At 40.9% G+C, this 23,419-nt stretch overlaps 1 protein-coding gene across 1 annotated transcript; it reads right to left on the bottom strand.

Annotated features, from left to right (window-relative positions):
* Positions 1–932: 932 nt before the first annotated feature.
* tlx2 (T cell leukemia homeobox 2) lies at positions 933–17,711 on the bottom strand (the record flags this gene model as incomplete). Its single annotated transcript, XM_080745926.1, has 4 exons — positions 933–1,149; positions 6,794–7,031; positions 8,714–8,962; positions 17,195–17,711. 4 exons carry the CDS (start codon positions 17,709–17,711, stop codon positions 933–935), a joined length of 1,221 nt encoding a protein of 406 aa, XP_080602052.1.
* Positions 17,712–23,419: the final 5,708 nt, after the last annotated feature.

Raw genomic sequence — 23,419 nt, forward strand, 5'->3', positions numbered from 1 at the left:
TCACTCTCTCTCTCTCTCTCTCTCTCACACTCACTCACTCACTCACTCACTCTCTCTCTCTCTCTCTCTCTCTCTCTCTCTCTCTCTCTCTCTCTCTCTCTCTCTCTCTCTCTCTCTCTCACTCACTCACTCACTCACTCACTCACTCACTCACTCACTCACTCACTCACTCACTCACTCACTCTCTCCTCCTCACTCACTCCCTCTAATACCCGATTTAAACTTGGTTGTGCACCATGGCGCGCACAGAAAATATCAGATCTACAAACCCCACAATGTGTCATGCATATCACAAAGCATTATGGGCTTGTACATGTGCATATTTTACGACACATTGCGGCCTTGTAGATCTGATGTTTTCGGTGCGACACCAGCGCAGAACTAAGTATAAATCAGGCTTAAAAAAAAACACTTTACATCAGCAGAGGCGTCAATTGGGTATGGCAAGGTATGGCAGCTGCCATACTTTGGCTACAGGGTGGAAAAAATAAAAAGTACTTCTTATAGGAGTAGTTTACCCCCAAAATGACTTTCTTTCTATTGATTACTCACGCCATGGAGACTTGAGTTGTGTATCCTCATTGATTCCGGAAGGGTCCCCATCTGGAATCAATGGGGGTACATTTATTATAATATTTATTTTGTCTAAAGAATGCGACAAATACAGCAAATTATTACTGAACTCAAGTCTCCACGGCGAGTAATCAATAGAAGAAATGTAATTTTGGGGGTGAACTCCTCCTTCATCATGACTGTTTCTAAGGTATGGCAACATGACTGGTGTCACACCAGTCCTGTTGCCATACCTTAGCTTTTGCTGAACTGACGCAACTGACTGTACCCCCCCCCCACACACACACACACACACTCAAACAGACACACACAGGCGCTCTCACACACACACACACACACACACACACACACTCACGCCATCACACCACAGAAGCCACGCTGGTGACGGAGGTCACCTGTTTTTCATCGGCCCAGGGCTGCAGGTTCTGCAGGGCGTACAGGGAGGAGTTGTGCAGGCACAGCGGGTCCTGCTGCAGCGGCTGGCTCAGCGTCTTCTGGAAGGCCTCCTGTTGCAGCTGCAGCATCAGGCGGTTGGCCTGCTGTCTCTCTGCCTCCCGCTCCTCCGCTGTCTGCCTCCTGGACCCAAATATATGTGGGTGGGGAGGGGAGGGGAGGGAGGGAGGGAGGGAGGGGTGGTTGAAGGGGAGAGGAACGTTGCGTAAAGTTATATTTCGTTGCTGGTGAATGCTAACCTGGTGAAATGCTAACCTGCCGACGCTGGCGAATGCTAACCTGGTGAATGTTAAACTGGTTGGACCAACGGTGCTTAACCCATTTGCATTTTTTATACACTCGGACTGAAAGACCTGCAAAAAACACTCTCCCGTCGGGGCAGAAAGCTCTTATTTGCATACTTTTGACTTTTTGTATTTTGCCTTTTTCAAAAGACAAAAAAAACTACTTAAAAAAATACCAAAAATGAAAATGAAACGGGGCATAGCTTCAAAACAGTGATGGTTACCATGACGAATTACACTACTTGATAATAATGTGACCATAATCAAGTTGACCAGATAAAAAAAAATCAATACAATTGTATACAGTATAAATGCGACCGAAGGTCGCATTTACCCTGAAAAACCTTGTCGCTTGAGTGTACGTACGTATTCTGTACAGGAAGTGATGTCAGTGGATGTCAGTGAGTCGTGACATCACTTCCTGTAAGGGGCGGCTACACAAGACTAAGAAAGACAAAAAAAAAGAGAAGGATACACAAGACTAAGAAAGACAAAAAAAGAGAAGAATAAAAAAGAAAAAAAGGAGGAGGATAAAGATATCAAAAGGAGAGAGAAGAAAGGGTGGATGAGGTACAATGTGCTGTATCCTCCTCTGATCTGATACGGGGCGGCTGGACTTAGATCACCTATGAAAGAATGACCATCCACCTGGAGAAAAGAAAATGTAACAAGGAGGTGGCAACTGGGCGGCCAGATAAAGTTATTAGGCCTGGATCCGACTTTAAGTCGACGCACAGGATTCCAGAAGTGTAGTGCTTATTCGCTCTTGTATCAAACCGGTACTCGAAACGTTCTTAGAATTTAACATATTTTCTAACGTAAACATGGGGGCGGCTGTGTTAGGAACGTTTTGTTGTCAAGCTCAACGTTGGGCATTTGGACCTATACATGGAGAAATGGAGAAAACCTGTTTGGCCTAAAACATGGAGATGTGGAGAACACTATATATGGAGATAGTCCAGTCCATCATGTCATATGGGACTACCGTCATAGACAGTAGCCATTGTTAGGCCGGAGTCAATGGCTGTCTGTCTGTCTGACTGTCTGTACAGGAAGTGATGTCACACGACATACTTTTTATGCCCATATATGAGTCATTCTGTACCACATCTCCATGTTTAGGCAAACTCCACACAGAAAGGCCCTATCGCCAACCCCACCTAGGGTGTGGGCGATAGGGCCTTTCTGTGTGGAGTTTGCATGTTCTCCCCGTGTCTCTTAGGGTTGATACCCTCACAAAAACATGAACAAACTCCCCCCAGAATGACAACAACTAGAATCGTCAGAGAAACGCTGTGGTTGGCCAGATGGTCAAGAATTGCCGCGACCTCGCCCTAAATGTCACCCTGAGGTCGCATGTCACCCTCAGGTGTCTTACTAGTATACTATATGTATATCTCTCCTGCTATATCTGTCTCTCAGCTAAGAGGTACTTGGTCTAAAAAACATTGAAGACCGCTGGTACATTTTGTTATTATATCTAAATTTCTAGACCTATAATAATAATAACGTATGTGATTTGCCTGAGTCTTGCTGTATCTGTCTGCAGTCAACTCTCAGTAGAAACTGTGAGATCTCATTGCCAACCTCTTGCCTCTCCAAAGGGTCTCCATTTTTCAACATGTTCCAAAAAAAGCCAGTCTTTAACTAACAGCATTATGGTGACCAACGGCCATCTTTATTTTACAGCCTGAAAGCGGGAGCATGTTAGACATGGGATTTATGGCTCTTTGAAGTGAGCCGTTCAAAAGACTGTCTCATTTTAGTTACTTTAGTTATTTTTGTTATTTCGTTACTTTGTAGATTTTGATTATAATTACAAATCACTTTTCCCACCACTGTTCATTAGAAAGTAACGGCTCCCTACTGCGAACGTACCGGATCCCATCGTTCATTTCAAAAAGCCGTTCAAAAGACTTGATTCGTTTGCGAACGTCCCACCTCTAGAGCATGTGGGCAGGGCACCATCTCCACTCAGTGAGTGGATAGTCCTCTACTATACTCTACTAAGCTCCATGTGCTAATGTTTACAATCTGACCTGAACATCCATACAACTATAGATCACACCGCCAGTGGTGCGCACCCACACTTTCAATCCAGTCTGTGCTGAATCTCCTCATTCGTGAAAGTTTGCGTGATGACAGAAAAGCAAAATTGTAGATAATAATTGATGTACTTTGAAATGTTTCTGTTTACTCTTAAAACTCACTCACAGCCATTTACAATATGCTTGTGCGCCTATACTGCCAGGAATATTATACATTTTTCAGAGTCACAGTAGATCTCCCTCATATGCATGACATTTTGGTAGGCTGTAGTCTATATAGTGTACACTAGATGTCGCCAACGATTAAGGTCTCTGGCGATTGCTAGAAGGCCTCAAATTAGCAACCAGTCCATCCACTTAGCATTAGCGTTAGCATGGAACGGCGCGGGACCCGTGCACGCCATACGCGCGCTTGATGGTCTAAAGAATTTAGCGACTATGTGCCTTAGATGCCCAATAGACGCACAGACACTTCAAACCGGATCAAAATCCGACGTTTTGATGCTGAGATAGAGCGGAGTTGCTGTAATGGCTTCCAATGTAAAGAAATATGCTTGTTTACTTGGTAGACACGCTCGATTTCCGGTTTCCGGCGATGACGTCATTTCCATCGCAATATCATTGCTGAAGCTTATATGAACCTAGAATGGTCATTTATAGCTCTAAAAATGTCAAAAAAATACCAAAAAAATCAGAAAATGATCAGAAAGGCGACGTTTGGCGATCTGGCTGCCTCAGCCCTCCCCAAAATGGCGATTTTTGGCGATTTGGCTGTGAATCAGTTCCCCCTGTAGCGTAAGCCTAAAACATTATTTGTCCAAGTAGGCTGCTATAGGTGGAGATTGAGATTATATATACCATACAAATAAAACATACATTTCCATATGGCTTTCCTGGTCAAATGTTACTGTGGTATTTTACACTATCATTGATTATCACTATATCACATTATGGATGCTCCACATAAACAAATTAGTAGCAGCATACATATTCACACACAGTGGGGTGAGGAATACAAAAGCAATGTGAAAGCACAGTAGGGATGGGACGATACGCGATATTATCGTTTATAGTGATAAAAAACACAATAATCGTATCGTGGAGATTTAATTTATCGTGATATCGTCCTCCGTCATGCACTGGAATCAATTCACCTTTAATTTGCCAAGCTACTTTTTATATACGTACTGGATACAGTCTTTTTTTTCACTCTCTATCAAATGTCTTTGCCAAAAAATAGCAGATCTACATGTTGTGAGCTTGTAGATCCATCCCAGGATAATGGATTTTGATTATTGCAATAATATCGTAAATCGCGATTTCTTTTGTCACAATAATTGTGATATGACATTTTCATATCGTCCCATCCCTAAAGCTCAGGTTGAGGCACGCCTCCATAATAATAACTCTTTCATGCACGCCGGCTCCCATCCATTAGCCACACGTTATTGTTAACAGCATTATCATAATTTCATTCCACTGGCTGTTGATTCGATCATGTGCTTGTTACTAGCGTAGCCGTCACACGGAGACATCCCTCATCCACATGCTATCAGGTACACACACTACAGGGAAATGACATAAATCTCTGCAAAACTGGGAAATCAGAAAAGTGGGTTAGCCAATTCCCTGGTTATTCATGGCATGTTGTTCAATCCTGCGTCTTTTTAAAAAAAATAATATTCAGTCATTTATTAACCCATTTAGGCCTAGAATTACTAAGTGCTTTAACTATTGAAAAATAGCAAATATGCAAGCTCACAGCGCGTGCTGCAGCTTGTAGATCTTCTATTTTAGAACATTTTTAATATATCTTTTTAAAAGCGAACATTTGTAACTCCAATATTTGCTTCTGGGGGGTCCCTGGAACAACATATTTTGAGATCGGGGGTCCGCGGCAAAATACATGTAATTTTGGGGGTCCTTGAGATGAAAACGTTTGCGAACCACTGATTTAGAAGAAGGATTTAGAAGACATTTATAGAATTTATAGGAGTGAAAAATATTCAAAGACTTGCACAAACGATTTAAAAAAAATAGCAGATCTACAAGCTCGCAGCGCGGCACCGAGTGCCGCACTGTGAGCTTGTATATCTGCTATTTTTTAATAGTTCATTCTAAAATCTTATTCCACTATTTCCATTCTGCAATTGCAGTCTCTTGATCCCTCTGTCTTGATGTAGAACAAAGCTTATTCCGATATGATTTCTAATGTTTAAACCATGTTGTTGTTGTTGTTGTTGTTAAAGAAGAATTAGTTTTATTTCTGCGAACATATAAATTCATCTTCTCTCAAGAGTATTTCCTAAAACCCATATTTGTCGCAGAACCATTTCAAACGATTATAAAGTTTATGCCATTATAGGACGACAAACCTGTGTAACGATAACATGATTTAAATACGATTATTCGAAGGTAATTTAGCCACTCTTAATATACCTTTGAAATGTTCCTGCCGCCCTTAAGTAAGGGTGAGGTATCGTAATCTGATTTCCCACTCATTTACTTCAAATTGGCTGCAAGCAATGGACAAAATGAAGTGAGGGTTTTTTTTTCCTTCCACGGACTGTGCAGTCAGTTCCTTCTATGAGTGGGTCAATATTGCTTTGGACAGCAAATTTCTAAAAAGCCTTTTAGGCGGCCAGCAATAATTGTGCTTGGTCAAGTGAACTGGCCTCCAAAATACTACTTGTAGCTAAGCTAAGCACAATATGTGTCTGGTACAGCTTGAACGCTTCAGCCGCAGTCAATCTTGCGTCGTGTTTTCCAAGTAAGACGTCAACGCTACTACTACAGTAAGCAGTTGCAAAATGCATACAGGTTCGCTGCCATTACTTCATGATACATTATGGGTAGCAAGACAAATGGAAGCAGGGTCAAGAATGATGCTGCATGGTGTGTGTGTGTGTGTGTGTGTGTGTGTGTGTGTGTGTGTGTGTGTGTGTGTGTGTGTGTGTGTGTGTGTGTGCGTGTGCGTGTGCGTGTGCGTGTGTGCGTGTGCGTGTGCGTAAATACATTTGGGGATCCTAGACATGAAAATGATTTTAGAACTGCTTCTTACCCATTTAGACCTGAGGACCCAATTCTACAAACAGGTTTTCTGAAAAACCTATGTTTCTATATAATAATAATGTCAAGGACCCCCAGAATTATATGTATTTGCCCGCAGACTCCCATCTCAAAATATTTTGTTCCAGGGATCCAGAGAAAGAAAGATTTGAGTTACAAATAAATACATATATACAGTATATATATTCAAAGATTTGCACCAATAAGCTAGTAGATCTACAAGCTCATTATATGAGCTTGTATCTGCTATTTTTGAATAGCCAAAATAACGGTTATAACGTGGAACTTAAAAAGTAAAGTAACACAGATGCTTTCCAGATCTAGAAAGCGGTTGAATCACAGCAAAGCAGTCCATCAGAACCCTACCTCCACTTTGTCCGTCTGTTCTGGAACCAGGTCTTGACTTGTGCGTCCGTCATCTTCAGGGCCTTGGCCAGGGTGGCGCGCTCGGCCGACGCCAGGTACTTCTGCCGGTGGAAGCGCTTCTCCAGCTCACAGATCTGCACTCTGCTGAAGGAGGTGCGGGGCTTTTTCCTCTTGGGAGGCGTGCGGTTCTGGTAGGGGTGGCCGATGCGCCGGGTCACTGAGAAGGGCGAGAGGGCGGCTGGAAAGAGAAAAAAAGACGAAAAAATTTTGGTTTCATTTGTCCTACATTTTATTAAATGCATTGGATCAGTAGGCTATTAGGGTTATGTTTTGGTTATCCAAAGTAAATAGTTGTGTAAGTATTACTTTCAAAATGTAAAATGCTTTCAGTTAGTTAAATTAAAACATTAATATTAATATATGGTATGTTTGTATACTGTGTGTGTGTGTGTGTGTGTGTGTGTGTGTGTGTGTGTGTGTGTGTGTGTGTGTGTGTGTGTGTGTGTGTGTGTGTGTGTGTGTGTGTGTGTGTGTGTGTCCAGCTCTTTAGTAAAGAAAATTCATGATAAACGAGTGAAATTGGAAGTGATTAAACTTCTTTCTTTCTTTCTTTCTTTCTTTCTTTCTTTCTTTCTTTCTTTCTTAGCAGACAAAATTGGAAATTGGAACTGGTTGGTGTCTTACTGTACCACGTGCTGCTTACATTTCTGACTAACAAAGTATTCAATCAATCAATAAAATACTGGTGTTAAAATGATATTTTAGCATCCTAAATTGTAATGCCACTACGAAACAGAAACAACTCAGAAGCTGCAGCACCCTCTACATTTATACATACATTTAGATAAAACTTTAACTTTGCAAAGTATTGTACACAAACTGCATTGTCATAGTGTGCATGAATTTGTTAGAAGCTTAAAACAAACAATATCTTTTTGTTCTGAAAGTGCTGTTTTACTTGAGAACTGTGATAACTTTACCCAATGTATAAAAGTATTGCAATATATTACTTAATTACTCATGAAAGGAATAGTATAACATACTGTGATCCATATGTACTCCAACATTACAAACTCATGGTATTCTTTTCCAGAAGAAACCAATGAAAGACATCCATAGATGTTGTTTTTTTATGTCCCCATACTACCTGCTTATTATATATTATCACTACTGCTTCTATTACATCATGTACTATTACTGTTATGGCTACCACTATTACTAATAGAATGACTATGGCTTCTACTAATGCTCCTCCTAAACTCCTTGAATAATACTATAAGACTTATGCTTCCATATGACCGCTACAATAACTAAAACTATGACTACTATTACTAGGCTACTTAATATAATCATCATTGTGACAACATATATATCGTCACTGTCGGTCTGAAACTTCGTATCTTCAAGTTTCAAATTTGTATGTTTTTTCATAAAGTAAAGCTCTGCTTCATCATACAATACTGTCGCACAAAAATAGCAGATCTACAAGCACACAACGCCTCGCGATGCGAGGCGATGTGTGCTTTTAGATCAGCTTTTTTTACTATTTCACTTTCACTATTTTAAAATGATAAATACAAAACGAATGGTTTTGGGCATACAAGGTTAACACCCGACAACAAGGATATCCTTAAAGGAGTAGTTCACCCCCAAAATGACCTTTTTTCTATTGATTACGCACGCCATGGAGACTTGAGTTCAATAAAAAAAAATGAGGTACATTTATTGCAATCAAATTATTCTCTTAGGAATGCAATAAATACAAAAAAATCGTATTGAACTCAAGTCTCCGTGGTGTGAGTAATCAATAGAAAAAAAGCCAGATTTGGGGAGTGAACTACTCCTTTAAAAGCAGCCTGGACCATAAGTAGTGGGTGTGATGTGATGTGGGGCAGCATGCAGGTAGGCTGACTGACTCACCTGAGCAAGCGACCTTAGGCAGTGGATAGTCTGTTAGAAGGCCACTGCCGTCTTGCAGGTGAGCCGCGAGCTCGGGGTAACAATAGTAATAGCGTTTGGCTAAGGACTCCACCGTGCTCCACGTGGGGACCCCCTTGACCATGTCCCCCTTGAGGAGAGGAGTACAGAGGTCTGGCAGGGACATGGTGGCCCCCTCTGGCCCCCTCCCAGTGGCCTCTGCTGCTGGGCTAGTGTCCTCTGACTCCTCCCCTAAAGGAAAGGGGAGACACAGTGAAGGTCCCCAGCTGGAGCACATGGGTGTTTGTTGAAGGGACAGTGCATTGAGGAAGGGGGGCTACAGGCTATTATACTGCATATAATACTATTACTGTGTTTAGTCAAATTAAAGCCATGTTGAACTTTTGGTTCAGAAACTCGGGTTGTAGGCTATTATTAGCACTGTTTCCCAAACAGTGGGTCGGGAGCCATATTTGGGTCACGGACCAATTTTTATGGGTCGCAAGCAAATAGGCCTATCTCCTTTTTTCCCCCTTTCTTACATTTAAAACACACGCACGCACGCACGCACGTGTGCGCGCACACACACACACGCACGCACGCACGCACGCGCGCGCACACACACACACACACACACACACACACACACACACACACACACACACACACACACACACACACACACACACACATAGGGCATTATGGCTGTAGAGTAGCCTATATGCTAGGCTGTGATGTAGATATTTCTCAATAAGACTACAAATTATATATATATATATATATATATATATATATATATATATGCCGTCTACTTTCAGTGATTCACTTCCATACATCAATCTGCATCTTTATGTATTAATAACAACTTATCATTCGTCTGCATCATAAAATATCTATGAATCCTGTCTATTTTGTCAGCCGTGGGTAAACAGAAGATCAATACATGTAACATGATCGTTTTTGGCCATGGATCCACTCCTACACACACACACACACACACACACACACACACACACACACACACACACACACACACACACACACACACACACACACACACACACACACACACACACACACACACACACACACACACACACACACACACACTGCACCAGACACCACAGTCTCATTTCGTTTCCGAATGGAAATTTACAACAATAATACAGGGACACTTTTCTCTCTTGTTCCTCCCAAGCAAAGCTGTCGTGTCGGCTGTCTTACAGTGTGTTTGTTTTCTTCTCCGTAGTGTCAGAAAACACACCAGGAGCCAAAATGAATATGAGAACATCTGCATAGGTCGGTGTCCCCTTGGGGACACATGCTGCGTTCAGAGTTCAGCATTCTGAACATTCATATTTTTGATGGGGAAATGGAAAACAAAGCTATTTACCTATGCATTCATTCGACGATTATTTTCAGGGGACTGACGGCATCCCTGACCCTTGATAACATGAACACAAGTGTCGAAATGAAGCCTAATACATACAAGCAGACGACTTGTCTTGTCTACTTGCAGCTAATGCTAATTAGCATTGATGGAAAGTAACTAAGTACTTTTACTTCAGTGTAGTACTACTTAAGTACAATTTTGTGGTATTGTTTACTTGACCTTGGCCTATTTCCAATTTCTAATACTTTTTCTTTTCCACTATCTCTTCTCAGAGACAAATATTGTACATTTACTCCATTGCAATTATTTGAGAAAAAAAATCGACCATTTAAAATAGACGATCTACATTCTACAAGCTCACAAAATGTTGAATTCCGGACTTTTAAGTATCTCCACTGCAGTATTGATATACTTTTACTTAAAGGGATATTCCACTTTCAACAGGGAAACAGGGGAAGGGCTTCTTATACACACCCATTGTAACTTCAAACTCCATTTTAACCATGATAGATTCATTAAAAACACCCATTATTTTTTCTGGTGACTCATACTACCCTCCTAATACATGAGCAGGCCGTGTTTTATCCATAACTTTTTGAGCGGTGGTAAACCGCTCCTATACATGGCTGTGCGTGTGTCTGTAGCCTTTTTCCTCAGCGTTTTGCCATAGCAAAATGTGTGTACGTATAGCATCATGTTTGTCTAGTGATGTCATCATCATATGTCTGTAGCCTTTTTTCTCAGCGTTTTGCCATAGCAAAACGTGTGTGTGTAGCATAGCCTTCAAATCTGAAGACATTATGCAAGCACGACCACCGCTCACTTCACATTGGGTGTGATTTTTTCATTTCTTTTTAATAATTATTTGGGAAAATGGAAAAAATGAAAAAGGTTATGCATAAAACACTGCCTGCTCATGTATTAGGAGGGTAATATGAGTCACCAGAAAAAATAATGGGTGTTTTTAATGAATCTATCATGGTTAAAATGGAGTTTGAAATGGGTGTGTGTGGGGAGAGGCCCTGGGCCTAGAGGGCCTGGTAACATTTACAACAAATATCTAAATATCGAATCAAGCAAATTAAAAACTGTTCAGGGTGTTCATAAAAGCCCGATTAGATGATAAAATTAAAGTTTTTTTTGAAAAGTTAAAGTTAAAGTTTTTTTGAAAGTGAAATATCCCTTTAAGTAACAAATGTGAGTACTTTTTCCACCACTGTAATTAGGTCACGAATAAAGCTCATGATGAGCAACGCCTAAAATGGCATAGCATCTCTTTGCCCTAAATAATAAAAATAAAAACACACATACAGGCCTATATTTAGGCTTCCTCCTGCAGCTAAGAAGCTTGTCTGCTGTCTCCAGCATGCAGGCAGCAGGCCCTGCATGTGGAGCAGATAATACTGCATTAGACTGCTATTTCAGGCCATCTGCGAGGCTGCTAATGGACCAGGCACATACAAGCACGTTCAGACTACAAACAACACAAGTAAAACACACAAACAGATCCCAAGCTGCTGACAACTAGCAGCAGTAGCAGGGAACTGTTGGCAAGGGTTAGGCTATAGGCCTATTATGCAAGCGTTAACATATTGAGTTTATATATATATATATATATATATATATATATATATATATATATATATATATATATATACACTGTATGTGTGTGTGTGTGTGTGTGTGTGTGTGTGTGTGTGTGTGTGTGTGTGTGTGTGTGTGTGTGTGTGTGTGTGTGTGTGTGTGTGGGTGGGTGGGTGGGTGGGTGTGGGGGGGGGGGGTTTATGGCAATGACACAGGTTAAATGATGTAGTTATATGTGCCTTGCCTTTTAATAGGCCTGCCGTTTTATTGACTAGACTAATGGCATAAGCAATATGGCATATAGCCTACACCACCAGATTAAAGACGGCTAGTTTATCCTGGAAGATAATATACAATGGTCTGAAAGTGTGGGGCATGTTGGCGTGCATGCTTTGGTTAAAACCCGAAAAAAAAATGTAAATGTACCCTACAACACGTTATGTCGGGAATTATGCCATAAATAATAAATGAATTCTAAGAAAAGCTAGACTGGATGGACAAATAAAATAAACACACACACACACACACACACACACACACACACACACACACACACACACACACACACACACACACACACACACACACACACACACACACTCTATGCACGAGAAAAAAGTCAACTATAGGTGATAAGACAAATCAGTTCAGTATAGGATACTGTTTGATTTGAAGAGGCCTGCCCTGCACAATCCCTTTGGTTCCATTTAGGTCATGTATTGCTGTCTAGATAGGCCTACTCGGAGTCCCTACACACCAACCTTAGGCTAGGCCTATATGCAGCGCCTGTGTGTGTGCGTTAAAAGAAAGGGGGGGAAAAACTATATTGTGTATTGTGTTCCAGTCAGAGATCAAGCCACTGCCAGTGAAGCCACACTGGACCATATTCAATTTCAAACGGGGTGGATTTTAAATCTCGTTCCACGAGAAAAACATGGCAAAAATGTTGCCCAAGCAGCAGGCGTTTCTCCTCCACCGTGCACTGACAGAGGAAATGGCCGAGAAGAGTGAATCTGCAGCCTCGGTAATACAATTTAGCATAAGCATATCAAAAAAATAAAATGCCGCCGTGGAGAATATGTTGCCCATAATAAAACCACTTATACTTAATAACACTTCATGGCGACAGCGGCTCCCTTCCCCAGTGCGGATATTACCTTTGTAGCAATCTAATAAATATATCCGTGAAGGATTCTAAAGGGGATATTGAAATATAACATGAACATATATCGCTATTTATTACGCTGCTGTGAGACAAAGCAGAGACACTGACTTCTGTCACACGGAGAATCGAGGCTTACAGAGAGATTTCAGAACCGTGACTCTATAAGCCACTAAGCATGAATTTATATTATGCTGAGCTGAGCCGTATAAAATATGGCATGACTGTTTCTGTATAGGTCCTGGTTCTGGTTGTTGTCTGCTGGACTGAAATAAAACATTAATTGTCTATTAATAGGCAGAGCACTATAAGAGCCAGTCCAATGTTGACCAATCTAACATAACTATGAAATTGCACGAATTTGTGATTATATTTTGCCTATACTGTAACGGAATAGGCTATATCGAATATTCATAATTGCCAAAATTGTTGCTGAGCAATGAAAAATAGTTTTAAAAATGAACGAATGTGTCTTTATGCTACTAGAAATATGACATTAGATATAGGTCTAAAGCCTTATTATCCAGATGCTTTAGTAGTAGGCCAACATGCGTAATAATACAATAATATTTTATTGAAACCTCTATTTCATGCAGGGAAATCCATTGAAACCAGGATCTCTTTTTCAATGGCGCCATGTGTATGCCACAAAAGAACAACAATTTTACAGATAGCCATATAGCTCAATAGCTTGTATCTGCAACTGCAATGTATTGACCCACATCCTACTATTCCTCTTCACACTGAGGCCTGGTTTAACGCTGTCTGTGTACGTGGACATTCGAAGCCGTTAATGCTATTCTCTGCATCTCTAATCCTGCAAACTGCCAAGAAGTCAATTAACAAAAACATGTCGTATTCCGTTACAGCAGCATGAAGGCATCCTCCCCAGATAGACCACTCTGCTATATGAATATCGGGTCTCAATCCGCTGGTGCTGGTCCATGACCATGCCGTGCTGTGACAGTTGCGGTGAGATTTGGCTGCAGCAGTTAAAACGAGATGGAATGGTTCAGAATAAGGGAGTCTATATTCGAGTGACTCTATTATATCCTAAAATACCCAACGCTGGAAGGCAAACGTGTCTATATGTAGTATAGAGCATTGGTTCTCAAAGTGGGGTCCGGGGACCCCCAGGGGTTCCTGAGGGAGTTCCAGGGGGGTCTCCATAAAGCTAAATCTATTTATGTTCCATTTGTACACTCTCAGAGTTAAATTAAGATTTTATAAATTGGGGTCTCAGAGATAGAAATACCATTACATGGGGGTCCGTAACCGCTAATGCATGTCAAGGGTCCTTCAAATTAAAAATCTTTGAGAATCACTGCTAGGCTCTAGCAGTGATTCTCAAAGATTTTTACGGCTCTAGCCAAGAGCCGTAAAAAATCTTCTCTTATGGCGGTCCCTGGCTTTTCAAATGGGGGTCCGCGAGCTAAGTGTCAACTTGGGGGTCCTTGACTTGAAAATGTTTGAGAACCACTGTCCTAAGTAACAAAATGTCAGTGTGAAGTACTATACTAAACAGGTCTCTGCAGTCTCGGTTTTGTGAAAGAAATCTGTAAAAGTAAAGTCTAAATACAAATCAGGCAATGAAAGAAATCACCAGGCCTATTTATTTACTAAAAGACAGGCTCTTGTCTCAACCATCCCTTGTGTTTATTTATAAGACCCTTTTTGTAGGCTATTACTTAAATTCATCTTCAAAAACGATCTCCACCAACGACAGTCGAGTCAGTTGAAGCCCTTTGTATTAAAAATAGGCATAAAAGGATGCAGAGCAGAGCTTATTGACTAATCAATAGAGTGGAAAGAAACAACAGAAATAATTACAGCAGGACATAGCTGGGAGGAATTAAACCGGAGGCCCATTGTGGCTATGAGTAAAATTGATAAGCCTATTTACACTGTATCTTTTTGCAGTTGACACATCGTCCCATGGTCCTTAATAATTGATGGAGGGTGAAAGAAAAAAAACACGTGAATGGTGAATATTTAATGCGGGGCCCGGCCATGATTGCTCTTCATTTTCATCTTCATAGCGGTGACGTCATTAAGAGATATGAACACAGAAATAGAGCAGACTAGCACCTGCTCACACCACGCGACTAATAGGCTATTATATTTACTGAATGGAAATTCAACCTGTAGTAGGCCTACTATAGCCTATGGATGGACAACACCTCCCCCCTCTCATTGTTAAATTATATTATAGTCCACTGGTTCCCAAGCACTCGGTCGGGACCCATTTGTGGGTCGTGGACACATTTTTATTGGTACCTTAATTTTTGTTTCCTACATTTAGTTTTTAATTATTATTTCAAAACATTTTCAAAAAAATATTCCCCCAAAAGCTATAACATTTTCATGAATAAAAAAATAATAATTTCTAAGTATAATTCATTCATAAATAAAAGAAAAATCTAAGAAATTCCAAAAATTTGAAAACAAATTTAAGTTTAAGAGGTAGTGAAAATAGCCGATCTACAAGCTCACAAAGCGGCGCAAAGCGATGCGTTGTGAGCTTGTAGATCTGCTGTTTTCACTAGTTTGGGTCCCGGGCAAATATCTCTTTTGGGTCTTTAGCTAAAATGTTTGGGAACCACTGGCTTATAAATATAAGCTAACCTATAATTCCAGAATACAATAAAGATATACAAGTCGATGAGAAAAGTAGAATATATTTGGCCAACTGCCTACATTTAAAAAATGAATATAACAATGTAGTAGTAGGCCTGCTATGACTTACCTATTAATTATTAGTATTCGTTAGCTATTCCTATGTGTTACTGATGGCCAATATGCGACTCTCATTTATGTTTATAGGGCTTTTCTAACATGAATGGGAAGTAACGTGGATGACCTATGTCTAGCAATATTCAATAACAACGTTTACGCACACAGTAGCCTACACCTTCCTCCGATCTCGGTGCTGAGCCAAATTGCAGGGCAGTGGGGAATCATTCAAGGAAGAGCTCGTTTTTGAAATGCTCCAAACTTTATTTAAAAAGCAGTTGTTTGTTAAATTGAAGTCTAGTTGAGCGAGTGACAGGTCTAGGAGTAACCTGACTTTCGCCAGATGGTTAGTCTAGGAGCCCATATCATAATTTCGAGTGATACAATCCCCCTTTAAATACTAGGCAATTCAAGGCCTAAAATAAATAAAAGTCGTGTCCTGAAATGCAACATCTGTAGCCTAGACTAAAGTTGAAGGCAAACGCATCAGTGATATCATTTCTCTTCCTAATTAACATCAGATGTATAGTAATAATATATTGGATTTCAAACAAATCTTTAGGCGCATACATGCCATGCAAAGGTGCAGGACCATGCAAAGGTGCAGGAGCTGCACTTGTTAACCGAAAGTGAATTAAATGAATGTGCATGGATATGACTGGCAACAGGCCCCAATGTCACTTATGATGCGAGTTATGCAAGCTATGCACGCAAAACTATTTTTAATTGGCACTGGCTACAGAAATAGACTAAGCATTAGGAATAGTGGATATTGCATTTAATTAACATTACATAGATATATTATTTTGTTGCTGCTACTGTTGCTGCTGTAATTAATATTATTTTATTTGATAATTTATTATTTGTATTATTATTATTATTATTATTATTTATTATGGTGTTGTTTTTTTTGGTTTTGTGTAGCCTATGTGTTGTGCTATTTTTATCTATAGCGCTATTGTGTTGTCATATCCTATTATTTCATCTCCTTCCTGTGTTCTTAATAAGCTTAGAGAGCAGAAGAAAAAAAAGGACGATATAATTCATCATTGTGAAAAAAGGGGTCTCGTCGTTAAGCGTCATCCGTCCTAAATGGAGAGTGATGGCTCCAATACTGATTCATCTGAGTGTCCGTGTCAATTTCTCCTCTCGTTCATCAGAATGGCCGCCGCCAGGATAATAAAAACTGACTTGCTTCGCATATGATTTGTCCTCCTAGATCACAAGCTAACAATGAAATCATCTCCGCATTGACAACATATTATCTTAGGCTACTTTAACCGCCACCAGGGCCCTTTTTGGCTCTATCTATGGCTGTAATATATTTTTCTGAAACTGCAGGCTATACCTGCATGCGAATTTAAAATGGCTATAATCCACATAAAGCTGTTATAGGCCTATGGAATAATATGAATAATGGAGTAAAGCATATTTATGCCTGCTGTATAATAGGCTATTAATGTTTTTACAGCCAATTTCTCACACTGGCCTACACTTTGGCTGCTAGGAAATGCACTATGTGCGTGGGGTTCAAAGAACTGACATGGAGAGGTGAACAGCTATACCAAACAACCACCTGGGGCTTTATTTGATGTATTTATTTGTGTTTTACCTGTTAGTCTGTCCTTCGCAAACCTCCGACTGCTCTCCATCCAGGGGAAGGTGAAGTTGGCGTTCCCCATGCCGTGCATGGCGGTCATGCCCGGCGCGATGCCGGGCGGATGGTGGTGTCCGCCGGGAGGGGGCGGGTGCGGCGCCGGCGGCATGGGCCTGTGGGCCGGCACCCGGATGACCCCTCCGCCGCCGCCTACCGCGCCGCCACCGCCGCCGGCGACCGCGTTGCTCCCGGCCGAGTTGACGTTGACGTTCATGTTCATGCTCACGTTCATGTTCATGTTGACGTTGTAGGAGCCCGCCGCCAGCCCCGCCGCCGCCATGGAGCAGGCCGGGTTGTAGACGCCGTTGTAGCCGTACACGTAGTCCGTGTCGGCGGCGGTCCGGTTGGGCAGCATGCAGCTGCTGGACTGCGGGTCCGTGCTGTTGAGGATCTGGTCTATGCCGAAGCTGATGGGCTCGTGGTGCTGCGGGTGCGTCTGGCTCACCTCCTCGATCCCCGTGCCGTGCTCCATGGTCTGCGGCTGATGTGTGGCTGCTGCTGTCGGTGCTATCGCTGTTCGGTGTCACCTCGGACGCTTTATTATCATGTGTTTTTTAAGTGTGGAAAAGAAAACATTAAAGGTTATCGGTACGCGCGCACGCCGTCTTCTTCTTCCGAGATGACAGCACGCAGTTCGCAGTCGTGATTTCTCGTTGTTTTCTCGTCTGCGAGCATCGGGATCGGCCTGTTTTTTTTTTACTCCTCTCAGAAGAACGTGTCCAGCGCTGATGTCCAATATGTTGCCACCATCATCGCTCTCTTTTTATGTCCACAGTTGTTTGCTAAATGATCTGCCTATCGCTCGACAGTGCAGATATATGTAAAAATACATCCATTATTAGAGGACACTCATTTCCCAACGAATTTGACAAAACACAGCGGAGAAGGGGGTAAAAAAACGAAGACGGTGGACGGGGTATCCCGATGACTTACAGACCAAATCCGTGATATTTTGGGGGAGCTCTCATGCAGGAGATCCTGATGGATTTTGTTAGCCTATATTCTGGTGGCAATAAACAAATCCATAAGCACAGCAGCTGCATTCAGGCTAGGCTACTAACAGTCTGCTCAACTGCGTCGCGTCAAAAAAATAAATAAAAAAAGCAAAGAAACAAAATGAAATGTTAAGCTTGCTAACATGAATATTAATTGGAGGAGCGAGAGCTAGCTGTGTTGTGTTGGATGTTGGAGTGCGTTTCAGCAGGTGAGACATTGGCTTCTCCAGCAGCCCCCCTCCCCCCTCCTCCACTCCCCTCCCCGTTGGACGCACAGTTGTTTTCCTGCCTGCGCGCATCTCTTAAAGAAGACGCAACTCATTTTCTCTCCGCGCGTAATCTATCCCATTGGTTTGGTCCTCAAGCGTTTTCATGTCGCGGACCCCCAATTGATATGTATTTGGCCACGGACCCCCCTCTGAAAAGAGTGTGTGCCCGCCAGGGACCCATAGAAGAGAAGATGAGAAAAATAAAATCAAGATTTTTCAAATGTTAAAAATAATAATAATAGCACATACAAGCTTCACATGGCCAATCATTGAACTTGTATCTGTTATTTTTTAATATAATAATATAGGTTTAATGTGGTTAAACTGATTGTGATGTTAGGCCTATACGTCATCAACTGATTTTGTTGGAACCCCCTCAAGGACCCCTGTGGGTCCCCAGACCCCACTTTGAGAACCCTTTCCCATGTCCCAACACTTTTCAATGGGCGAATGCAAGCTGCGGCAAACACATTCATTATATTCAACGCCGGTCCGAATCAATTGCACACAACGTCTTACCATGATGAGGTAAATAAATAGGCCTATAAGGACGTGCAGTGACACGGCGACGCTAAGACTACTGGCCTATGACGAAGCCAATTGCATTACAGTAACCTAAACTATGACAAGCGATAGGGATATAAAACGAAGTTAACAGATTGCACTCAACGTTAATCATAGAGCCATTATGTGGTTGTTTATGATAAAAACACACATGAATAGAATAGCCTTTTGCGATTTTCAAATGTAATGCAGTGTTATTAATCTGACATTAATTAGGAAAATGATATTGACCTATAATTGACCTATATACATTAGCATTTGACCAGAACCTTTCATTTACAAAGAATGAAATAAATAAGAGATAAATAAATGCTAAGATGTTCATTTAGGCATAGTTTTTAGCACAGACCTGCACATAATTCATAATCCACACACACACACACACACACACACACACACACACACACACACACACACACACACACACACACACACACACACACACACACACACACACACACACAAAACTGGATACATAGGGCCTATATGCATGCATAACACCTGCACATGGGTTCGGCCAAATGTGAAACACAGCATCGTGATTGGCACAAATTATTTAACCTTTCTCCGCCTGAAGCAACGACTGATCGCCCGAGTCTCAATTCAATAAAAATGAAAAATGACTCATAATAAAAGCGCAACGCGGGGAAAACGAATTTAATATATCATCGTTTTATTACGCACTTATTTCACTTTCCGTGCGAATAAATATCTCTCAACTGCACAAAAGTGGCTAGAGGGAAGCATAAAAATCAATTGTGTTGAATTCGAGGCCATATCAATAATAATAGTGCGGGGAGACGAGGGGAAATGTAAGCCCGCTATTTTGCGCGTGTTTGTATTTACACGTGCTGTGATCAAATGAATAAAGGATAGTTGCAGCAACCAAGAACAGGTGCCCCCCCCCCTCCCCCGCCCCCTTCGCTTGACAGAGGCGGGTAAGATAATTGCCCTTTTATGGTAATCCTGGAAGACATATATACGTCCAGCACAGAGCAAAAATAATGTTTTAGTGTATGGGCAACACGTCTCCATCCTCCAGCAGTGGCTGGTAGCATATCGATGTTATCATCATAGGCAAATGATTGGAATTTAATACGGATTAATAGCCAATACGAAGTGGATGATCAGATTGCTAATTAGTTAAGTAGGCCTAAAACAAACTCTAATTTGTTTACTGTTGGTCTGATTTGGAGAGGTAGTAGGCCTAAGATTAAATAAATAAATAAATAAAATAAAAAATAAAACCCGTCTATGATACCCGGATGAAATGTGTTGTCATAGCAGTTATACAAGCCAATTAACTGGTAATAACCTATATTAGCACGACCATTTTCACGAGAGCTTTACAATGATCTTGAACTTATTAATCAAGTTAGATTTTCGCCTATAGATCAAATAATTTCCCCAGCCTGAAACTGTGTGTTAATTTAACTGACTTTCACTGTCAGAGATTAATTAACCAAATTAAACAAAACAAAACTTTTAAAAGCGTCGTTGACTCGTTGTCTTGTGGTGTGTTTGATTCCAAATAATGAAAGACATTCTTTGGGGCTGAGGCTGAGCTGAGGCTAGATTCGCCAAGAAGATTCAAATCTAATTCAAACAGTTCGCAAATGGTAAACCTGTAATGGGATTAAATCCTAATTATTATGGGCAATATGAGCAGTCGCTCTTATTGAAGCTGACAGGCCCATCTGACTCGACTAGTGTTCAGTTTCATTACCTAACAGTTTAGGCTATATATTCAAACTAATTACTCACTATATACTATATATAAAGCACGCTGTTCGAGGGAATTTAAAGGATTGTAACTGATGACACCTTTACAAATAAATGCAGGCCTATATTCACTATCAGTCACACTGATCCAAAGCTGCTTTAAGAAGCAGGTGAGCTCAGGTGAGCTCAGGTGATCGAGTATGCACAGGCAGGGGCGTCAATTGGGTATGGCAGGGGTATGCAGGGGGGAATATAAAAGTTACTTTTAAATATAAATCCATGAATGTGTCTTTGTCTATCTGTGCTGGTTATTATGTTGTTAAAATACAGTAAAATAACTACAAATGCAAAATTTAACAAAATGGTCACGTTAACAAGGTATCATAATAATTATATTCTCCACACTTGCATCTTGACAAAATGGTAGCCTATATTCCCAGGTTCCGCAAGTCAGCTGCACAGGTGCAATTCATTATTGTTAATTGTGGCACGTTTACTAACATGCCAAGTTTAGCTGCACTTGAAAAACCGCTCAAGGCTGCCATATCCAGCCCAAGAAACCGTAGAAACCGAGGAAAAATAGAATGTACTTCTTAAAATAAATGTATCATGCCTGTTGCTATAAGGTATGGCAACATGACTGGTGTCTTGCACGCGCGCCTTTTTCGCGCGCGTGCAAGACACCAGTCATGTTGCCATATAGCTTTTTCTGAACTGGCGCCACTGCACAGGCCTATAATAAAATCAGAATAAAAAAAATGACTAACATTTTACAGATGCGACTGAAGCCCTGTTTTCTAATTACCTAACCCCCCCCCCCCCCTACCCCTCCCCTCCCTCCCTTCTCTCCAACCCTCTCTAATCGTAAACGCGTGCAGTGTTTTTTTCTCTCTTCAGCTTTGCCAATATAAAGCGCCCTCGCCGGGCTGCCCAAAGGCGTTGTGTGTGTGTGTGTCTATGGTCGCTGCATGCAGCGCGTGATGAATCGGTATCTTCGGGCCATGCTACTCGTCTGGGTAATAAAGTACCAGCAAAGCGGAGACAAAAGGAATTTGTCACGGTTGCCGCCCTCCCTCCGATATATTAGTGACCCCATGCGTTTAAGGGTTTGCTTGGAGTTGTAATAGGCTATTGGTGAACGAGGATAGGTGGTGTCCTGCACCATATAGAAATGGGCTATTAGAGTCATAGAAATTGTCCAGAATCATAGAAATCATGGAAATGTCCAGAATCATGGCAATTGGCTATTTTCTCTCCAAATTGTTAAAAAATACAATATTTGGATTGTTTCTAAGTAGCCTATGATTAGAACATGCTTAAACATTCGACAACTATTAAGTCATTTTGGGGCATACAAATAAATAAGTTGGAGGATAACATTAAGTCTGATATATCTAGGCATATCACATCATATTTTAAAATATTGTATTTTTTAACATTTTGGACAAAATAGCCAATTTTACATCGAGGTGCGCAGATAGTTCCACAAAGGGTGAAGGCTAATGTTTTCTCAAGGTAATCTAGTCTAGTTCAAAAGCTGATTTTGGGAGCGTAAATATAAACAGTTTAAAGAGTCATCAACGAAACACCCGCTGAGTGACGTCTGAGCCACCTGTCCCACCTGTCCTGGTGTAGTTGTCATTTGACCTCTCCATTTTAAGTCAGTCTAATTCGTATAGCCTACACATGAGTACGCCATGGGCTATTAGTTAATAATAATAATAATAATAATAGGCTATCCTGCTGTTTTTGCAATGTTGCTAATCTCATAACTATCATCATCAGATTATTATAGGCCTTACATGTCCAAATAAATAAATGACCGTTGACAACAACAGCCCTGCAGAAGAATAATTATGTGGGGAAAATACTATCTTAGAAATGACAGAATAGGGTGGGGGTGCCTATTAGATAAATTATTAAAGATAAATTATGGATCTCTAAATCCATAGTTAAAATAAGACAAAGAGCCAAAGGACTGATCTTATATTGCTGTATTGAAGAGAGACAGACAAGGAAGACAAAGCAGTGGGCATATCATCCTAGTGGTATGCTCGATAATCTCTTCCCACCCTAACGGCAGGACAGAGGATTCTCTCTCCCAAAATGGAAGTTACATTCAGTATATAAAGAGTACAGTTATGACAGTAAGAGATCGTGGGACTCTTTCATTTGTTCCCAAATCATAACAAGGAAGTAGTAGGAACTCATTGATTTGTTCCTATATCATAACAAGGAAATAACAGGAAGAAAGTGCCACGTAGTGCTGGTTATTTTCCACCACTCGTGACTTATACAGTATATCAAAACATGATTATATTCAGGGCATTCAAAGTTATTATGACCTTTAATCAGTTTGCCTGAACCTACAGTATGCGACCCAAATGTGGTCTCTTATATACTGTACGTTCAGTTCATATTATGCCTTTATATGGTCATATGAGACTCATACACCAATAACATAATTATGTATCATAATTTATCCTAACAATCTATCCTTTTCATTTTTGTATGAGGTTCATATGACCTCCATATTAAACATTTTATCAGGGTAATAATAATAATAATATTATGAAGACTTTAATAATATTTATAAATTCAAATTTCGAAAAGGACTATAATATATTTTT

The sequence above is a fragment of the Nannobrachium achirus genome (genome assembly GCF_963921795.1).
Source record: "Nannobrachium achirus genome assembly, chromosome: 17".
Taxonomy (NCBI): Eukaryota; Metazoa; Chordata; class Actinopteri; order Myctophiformes; family Myctophidae; genus Nannobrachium; species Nannobrachium achirus.